Here is an 8927-nt window from a genome sequence, read left to right as displayed (position 1 = left end):
TGCTATTTTTTATGGCATCCAGCCTGCTATTTTTTATGGCATCCAGCAATTGGCTAGAGGCACTTTCTCTATAGAAGGTTCAGACATTCCAAGTGCATATCCGTAAATCGTAGTCCTTGTTCCGTTTGCGAGGGTCGTCAACGTTGCCGGGGACAATATTTCGAGGCTTGTTTTGTCTTTTCATTGGAACCTGTTTTTACGTGACGGGTCCCAAGCCCAGCACACAATCTATTGCTGGGAGGAGTGGTTTCTCCACCAAATACTCGTTTATTGAATGAGTATAGCCGTTCAACTATAACTGCATACTGCAGAAGAACTTCACTCACTAGTCGGATTATAATTTAAGCGGCATAAAGACACTGTGCAAAGCTGCTGTGGAATATACATACATATATGCTCTTGTTGCCCCTCTACGATAATTGTCTCTATGCTCTTATTGGAAATCGAAGAATGAAGGTGCTCTATGGTTTACGCCGATCGTGCAAGAATCGTGTTAATGCCATTGTTGTTACTCCTTTTCGTTGTTATTTTTGCAGCTCATTGAGACTTCGCTGTGGGTTCCATGTGGGCAATTCAAGCTCGATAGTTGTACTTATGTATTTCTGATTTTTTATTTTTTTTTTGCTTTGACGGGTAATGAAAGTGTGCCCTTGAGGGCGTGTCAACAGTCGTGCCAAGCATATTGACGACGTCCACCACAGCAGCGCTTCAACAGTTCTTCAGATAAACATGTGTACTTATGTATACCCACACAGTCGTACGATGATTAGTGTGGTTTTAGTTGTTGCCATTGTTGTTGTGCCATGAAGTGATTTTTGGCGCGCATGCGTTTCACATTAATGCGATTGGAATGCACATGTTGCAATAACAAAAAACACATACAAACTTATATGTACAGTGGTGGTCAAAATACATATGTACATATATGGAACAACATCTACTTTTCTAAAATTCGATCTATGTTTTACACTGTACGGCAAAATCAACTTTTTTTCTGCGCATTGGACCAAACCATTTTTTTTTAAGAGATTAAGTCGGTTTTTCGAAGTTAGCCTCCGAAATCGAGATATGGGCCTTCGGAGCTCGAAATAGGACCTTTGGTAAAAAATTTTATTCAATTATTGCATGTAAATAACTAAAAACCTAAGTATATAGACGTAGTTCTCCTTTTGCTCTTATTTAAATGGTATCTATATAACTTTTTTTGTGCAAACTTATATTAGAGGTGTTATAAGGGGTCAAAGTTCAGGTCTTCGAAAAATTTAATTCCTTATATTTCAAACATTTTTGAACAGATTTTTAAAAAATTTACATCGTTGTAAGGGCGATTAAATCCCCTTTCTTCTGATATGCATATTTGTATACTTCGTATATAAAAATTAAAAAAAAAAACAACATATTTAAAGGAAAAAATACCTTTTCTAATAAAAAATAAATAAATTTTAAACAACGAAAAAATAGTAACCGATTTTTGAAAAATTGGTATCGTTGTAAAGGCAATTAAACTCCTTTCTTGTGATATGTATATTTGTATACTTCTATATAAAAATTTAAGAAAAATCACATTTAAAAGAAAAATTTTTTTTTATAAAATTTTATAAAATTTTAAATAAAATTCGAAATTTTTTTGACTTTTTTGCGCGGTGTAATTTAGGGTATTTTTATTTTTTTTTCTTATAATATGACATACAGGATCGTTTTCTTTGTTCCTAAGTGAAAATAGTACGATTTCAGCACAGTGCAAACCTTCTGATTTCACTTCTCCTTAGTCTTGGAGACAGCTTCTAGCAGCAGTTCTTTATTGGACCTTATGTAGCTGATTTCAGACTCCGCAACATTAAAATTACAAACTAGTCGATTGACTTGTACACTTTTATCTTGATCAATTAACATTTTAACTTTTTGAGATTTTATTTTTTTACGTTTAAACGAAATATTTCCACTTTTGCCACTTTGTAAACAAATCTCAACTCAACTTAGCAAACATATGGATATATGTATGTACATGTTTTTTGCAAGCCATCTTCAAATTTATTCTTTCTAATAAGTGGAAGATTCTAGTTTCTGAAAGTTGTAATTTGAGCATTAACTTGTGATGGAAATAAAATTTTTGTTAGAAAATAAATATAAGCATTTTGCCACATTTACATAAATACTCTTTCAGTACTTAGCTATTAAATTTAACAAAAAAAAACATGACTTTTACTTTAAAAACTGTAATTGGCCAGACTTTGAGAAATATTCGTTTCAGTTCCATATGTTTTGACCGCCACTGTATATATGCACATTTGTACAGTGACGAACAAAAGTATTGGCACAGCGAATTTTTGTCATTATGTGCAAAGTTGTTTATTCTAAATTATTTTAAATAATTTTTTATAAAAATATAATTCATACTTCAGCAAAAAACATAAAAATTAAATCTCTTAATTTTGTGCAAAACTCAGAACTCGATATTCAGATTTTTCAGAAAAATTGAAATTATGCAGTTTTATAGCCCATTCAATTTTAGTAGGTTCGAGTTGAAATTTTAAAATTAAAAAAACAAAATTGTCAAACATACTTTGTATGGAAGAACCTGAGTGAAAAAAATTGCCTAAAATTAATATTGCCGCTATTTTTTAGCAACTTCAAACTTGAACTTTGCTATTGAATGGGCTATAAAACTGCATACCTAGAATTTTTCTAAAATATCTGAATAGAAAGTTCGAAATTGGTATGCAAATTTACAGAATTTTCCTGTGTTTTTTCACAAAAATTTGAGATTTTATTTTTATATTTTTTGGTGTAGTATGAACCATATTTTTTATAAAAAAAACTATTAAAAATAAATTAGCAAAAAAAAAACTTTTGCATATATTGCGAAAAATTCACAGTCCAAATAATTTTGTTCGTCACTGTATGTGTGTTGCAAGCTAAATGTGTTATTGTTTTCTATTATTCGTGCATTGTCTGTTGTGAGAGCAACGTCACTACACCGCAACAATGTAGTTAATAGTTTTTGTTATTATATTTGTTGCTGCTTTTGCCGCTGCAGCAGCGCCTATTAATGATAATCATGATGATTCGTTCTGCCCCTCCACGAAATTTTAATGGAGTTTACGTGATTTTGATGAGGAGTTGAGACGAGCGGCTTTCGCGGAACTAATGTGCAACAAGCAGCAACAAAGCCGCAACAAGAGAGCAGTTGCAACCACTAGCAAGCGCTGATATCTTGCATCCGCCTACAACGGCAATATACATACATACTTATGTATGTATTTACATGCATACCTATTTACTTTCGTGCCAATTTCAGCATTTCTTACAGCCAACGCCCCTCCCTAGCTTCACTTATTTATGGCACCCCATATATTTTATGGCAAAAAAATGAAAGTGTTTGGATGTTGCATGCAACCTAATTAAGCATTGCACATTTCCTAATTTGCCTACATGCACGCGCGTATGTCATATGTAGACTGGTTTCATGCGCTGCACTAACTACTGCTGCTTGCTTGCTGCTGCTGATCAATGCTCGTAACACCAGCAGCAATTTGGCGTTTATTACTTGCATGTACTGTGTTGCAGCAATGCAGTGCCATAACAAATTCAGCAAAGTTTGCATCCAAAAGCGGCAGGCCAGCAATGTATCGCGCCAAGGCAATAAATGTTGTAAATAAAGACATAAATAGTTGACAGTCAACAAGCGTGCAACATGATCAGCTGTGTTATATTAAGCAAGAACAACAGCAAAAACTCGTTGTTGTTGTATTTTCACTTGGCTACCTGCTCGCTCACCAAGCGGCGGTGACAAATTGTCTGATCGATGATAGAAATGTCAACACATCGATTGAGTCGAACCGGTGACTGCATACTTTTATGTGAAGCAGTGAAGACTATTACTGATTGCCGTTAAAATGTTGCTGCGTGGTTGATTTGAGGCCATTTACAGCTGATTGATTTGCAGATAAGCGTGAGTAGTAAAATTTTCGCGTTATACGTTTTTTCGGTGATTTTACAAATTTTCATTAAAAAAAAAAATATCTTTGGCGCTCACATTTTTTTAAGGCGTTTGGATAAGCTTCCTCTCGAATTTGAATCGTGTATCTTGATGTTGTTACGCAAACAGTTCGCGGAAGAGTTCTTACTAAATACCGAAAATACTATTCCTTTCTTATCTGAAAATTTTTTAATAAAGACATGACGATTTTTATTGCTCATCTTTCAACTATGTTTTAATTACCCGTTTATCTAATTTTTTCCTCTACAAACGTTCGTCAATTTGGGCCGTGCCCAATAAAAACGTCGCTGGTTTAAGTTCTTTATGGGAGACCAGGAAGTACCTTGGAATCGTATTGGACCGTAAATTATCGTGGAAACTTAATGTGTAGGAGCGTGAGAGTAAGGCCTCGTCAGCACTGTATACATGTAAGAAGATGTTGGACTGCATCTGGGGGCTTTCAGCTATCATTAAGCCAGCCACAGCTATGGGGTATTGATGTGGTGGACAGCAATGAAAAAGAAGACATACCTTAAAAGACTGGAGAGTGTTAACCAGCTCTCAACGATCAGTATAACGGGTGCCGACAACGGCGCTCCGCGAAACCTTAAACATGCCACCAGCGAGCTTTGTAGCCAACAACATAACGTTTACAACTGCCGCGAGGCTTTATGCCGCCTAACGTCATCTTTAACAGGACGAATAGACTATAGGATCCCTTGTCTGAATTTCGAAAGGTCTCTGGAAGCTACAATGCAGGCTGACGGCTGGCGTAAGTGCGTGCAGTTGAAAGGGGACGCAAGGCAAATCTACACAAATCTACACACACTGTACTAAAATGGATGAAGGTCTAGGGGTTGCAGTATAATGCACCGAACCAGAAATTCATTGGTCCTTTAAGCTACCGGATTATTGCAGTATCTATCAAGCCGAAGTCTTTGCAATAAAGAAAGCAAGAGTAGATAAACTTGTATATGGAGTGTCCGGCGGCCATCAAGGCTCTACTTTCATATTAAAACAAACTGTAAAATGTATAAAGACTAGCACCAGCTAAAACCGTTCACCTATATTAGGTCCCAACACTCAAGGGTGTGGAAGATATTGAAAGAGCTAACGAACTAGCCAATTTGGCAGACTAGCAAAGATTATGTGTAGTTCATACGAAAAGAAACTTACTGATTTCCTTCTATCAGCAAGAAGAACAAACTTGAGGCTCCTGTTAGAATTGATAACAGAGCATTGTTTGCTATCAGTAGATGCTTTTAACATGTTCGCTACCAGGCGCAACATATATGTGTCAGCTGGGATTCACGTGGAACCGCCGACGCAAATGTGTGACGCCGGTCTAACTTAATTAAATTATACCTCCATTCACCGCCGTCTGCGATTGCGGGTTGTTGGATACAGTATGGCCTAGCAAATGGCAAAGACTCACGTATCTCGGCAAGGCACAGCTGCAGAGGCTGCAGTCAACAATCGACAAGGACCAAAGTATCTAGTAAATTCGTTAAAGGAACGGCGATGTTAGCCACTATTTCGTGGGTCGTAAACGTATATGGCAACGCTACGTACGTTATATTCGTCAATGTGAGACCTCTTAACGTCAGCAAGCATAACCTAACCTCCACTCTTTGCGAGGTATTTTTTACTAGGTGGTGTTGAAACCAAACGTTCGTCTGAAAGGTGAATTTTTAGGCGACATTTTTAATAAAAATAGTTCTGTAATTCGTGAAAAAAAGTTGTATGGGCGATGAAAAATGGATAAAATACAAGCTATGCCAACAATCAAGGCCAAAATCCGATGGCCCTCCAAAAAGGACTTCAAAGCCTGGCTTTAAGATAAACAAGGTTATATTGAGTGTTTGCAGGGATTGGTAGGGAATTGTCTATTATGGACTGCTGCAATGTGGCGAAACGATCAATTTGGTTCTCTATTTTGCACAACTCGACCGTTTATGTATCCCCAGAAAAGTAGTTGTGTTCCATCCTGACACAGATCTTTGATTACTCGGAACAAATTGACAGAGCTTGAGTTGGGCAAGTTTTAATGCATCCACCGTATAGCCCGGACTTTGCACCGTCTGACTTCCATTTGTTTCCGTCTCTGCAAAACTCTCTTGATGGTAACGAATTGGCCGTCCGAAGAGGCACTGAAAAGCACTTCGCCAAGTACAAAACTAAACCTTCTGAAATTGCATACAGCATGAGTTCTGTCCACCTGAAGCCTCTCGAAACTTTCTTTATAATAAAACAAATCAAACTTGCGTCCGCCCTATTCTGAATTTGGTTGAAGAAGGCCCTACCTCAGCTGCCACTGCAAAAACGCCCTATATCAACATATTTTCAATATATTTTCAATAGAGGTGGGGCGTTTTGAAACAAATTTTGAGATAGGGCGTTCTTCAACCAAATTCTGAAATAGGGCGCTCTTAAGCCATTTTCTGAAATAAGGCGTTTTCGAACCGTTGCCGAGATAGGTCGACCTTCCACTCATCCGTCGATATAATTTTTTTTTTGTTGAAATAATTTTTTCTAACAAACCACAGACACCCAAAAGTGTTGAAATGCTATTTACCAATGAATTCATTCTGCTTGTAAAGACGTGAAGTGCGAATTTAAATTAGGACCACTTAAGGACTAACAGAAAAAATATAAAAATAAAGCAATTAAAAAGAATTATGAGTACTTTAAGGCCATCAAAGGACCTGAAGTTTAGCAATTAAAAGGGAATATACAACTCATCCAATTCGTACACATATATAAATGCATAAATGTATACATGTGCATTAGGGTGGATCACTCTCCATACAAAAAAAAACGGTACGGGTTTTCTATCGGAAATATAAAACTTATTATAAAAAAGTTTAAGCTGAACCGATTTGAAAATATTTTTCTCTACAAAATCACCTCAGATAATGGAAGACTTAAAGCTTAAAAGGTCTGCGTAAAAATGTTTAAAAATGATGATGATTTTCGTATTGCAATATTTCGTTTATTTTATCTATTTAATTAAATAATTTTTTTTTAAATAGTTGGCAACCCTCCTCAAAAATATTTTCGGAGGAAAAACTTTCCTAAACCTCTTCAGTTTGATGCCCATAATGCAATATTTAAGTTATCTTATCAATTAAATTGAATAAAAATTTTCAAACATGTGGCAACCTTCACAAAAATATTTTTTCGGCTGCAAGCCTTCTTAAACCTCTTTCTCAATTTACTTAACCTGTATAGATTAAAAATAAGTTTAATGGACTTAATATATTAGAAATTTTATAATTATTCCGGTGGAAAGCCGCAAATGTTTTTGGTGATGCACCCTAATGACTGTACATACGTGTTGCTTCAAGGCTTCAAAGACAACAAAATATTTAGTATCCACCGCAGCATATTTCAGCACAGTCTATGGGGTTGAATTGAGTTATTAAAATATTTCGTTGCACTAATTTGCGTATTTGCCTTGGAATCGCTTGTAAAACGGTCGATATCAAAAAACTTACAATGCACCACCCTCTCCCCCGAACGTTTCACGGCGCAACCCTAAATATATTTGCAACTTTTTTTCTCTTTTAATCTGTTGCCACTCGGTTTCATTGTTATCTTTTGCCTTTTTTCCCCATTTAATTCGCAGAACGCCAAGGGCAACACACTCGTCAGCACAGACACAGACAAGAACAAGGGCAAGAACATCAGCAACAACATCAGCAACAACAACAAGGAGTCCAACAAGGGACATTGTCATCCCCAACATCCGGCGACGCTGTTACGCTTCGAGTCGCAAATCCTTTAGACAACTTGACGACGCGCCAACGAGGCCTCCACGAAGACAACGCCACCGAACAGAATCACTTTGCTAATCGAGTGCTGTGCCGTACGCCACCACCAGTCTACGATTCACTGCCGGCTACACCGCCACCCTCTTACACGCCTCACAGTGGTGTGGATGTGGGCGTTGCTGGTGGCTTTGGTACAGCTGATGGTTGTGTATTAATAAACGCTGTAGCTCAGAGTGCGGGCGCTTGGCCATCGTACGCCGCATCGCCAACGCAATGTCAACCTTTCTGCGCTCAGTTGGACAGTAATGCCGCAGATTATGATGAAGTTGTATTGCCACCCACTGCGCTTAGATATCCACAGCAAGGTCAGCAATTAGTGCAATATAGCGAGAATGTGGCGCCAACAGTTGCGCAGCAAGAGCAACAGCAATTACTTGAAGCACAATTGCAACTCAGAGGAGAGCAACCCCAGCAACAGCAGCAGCAGCAACAACAATTGCGTCGTCGCAGACGCTTACATTTGTTGCAGCAACAGCGTTTGTCGAATATTAATGCGGCAAGCACAGACAGCACCAGTAGCAGCAGCAACTACAGCTTTGGTAATAGGCGCAACAATAACAACAACAACTTCGAATTTAACGTCAACAGTCAGCGCTGCGGCAGCAGCAGCGATAGCGAAACTTACGCTCAGTTACCGATTGGCAGTGAACGACGCCAACAGCGTCGACAGCAGCGTATTGGTCGCGGCTTAAGAGGTAAGCACGCTGTCAATTTGTGCAGTTATGAAGTTGTTAGATACATACCTACAGTAAATCTCCGAGTTAATATTCGAAAAGATTTTGCGCCTTTCCTCAATTGTATTTTTCGAAAAAAAAATTAAAAATTCATAGCAGAAAGTACTTGAAGTAGCGCTCCAAGTGGTCGCTATAAGCGGTAGTGAAAAACAATATAGGCGCATAATGTTTTAAATTGTCTCCTGCCCTGTCCCTGCCATTTTCAAACGAAATGACCTAAACATATCGGGGAATTTATTACTTCCGACTGGATAGATCATCTATCCGCCGATGGGTGCAAAGTGTAACCCGGTGTTTGAGCAGGCGTTTTCTTTGAACGCCTGAGAGTAAGATGATCAATCCATCTGCTTGGCCCAGGAAGAAGTATTTACTATCGCTGAA

General features: G+C 37.8%; 1 protein-coding gene across 3 annotated transcripts in view; it reads left to right on the top strand.

The window, feature by feature from the left end:
• LOC118746660 overlaps positions 1–8927 on the top strand; it is a 155704-nt gene that overhangs the window by 141356 nt on the left and 5421 nt on the right. For 2 of the 3 annotated variants that reach the window (XM_036480529.1, XM_036480528.1), the window contains exon 2: positions 7608–8507. In XM_036480529.1, coding sequence (XP_036336422.1) covers positions 7608–8507 — 900 coding nt within the window. Of the gene's footprint in view, positions 1–7607; positions 8508–8927 lie in introns of those variants that run through there. The other variant, XR_004993868.1, reaches the window with a different exon arrangement.

This window comes from Rhagoletis pomonella, unplaced genomic scaffold, assembly GCF_013731165.1.
Source record: "Rhagoletis pomonella isolate Grant_MI unplaced genomic scaffold, Rhpom_1.0 Rhpom_scaffold_00011, whole genome shotgun sequence".
NCBI lineage: Eukaryota > Metazoa > Arthropoda > Insecta > Diptera > Tephritidae > Rhagoletis > Rhagoletis pomonella.
Note: the sequence above shows the minus strand (reverse complement) of the source record. Positions and strands in the feature narration are given on the sequence as shown.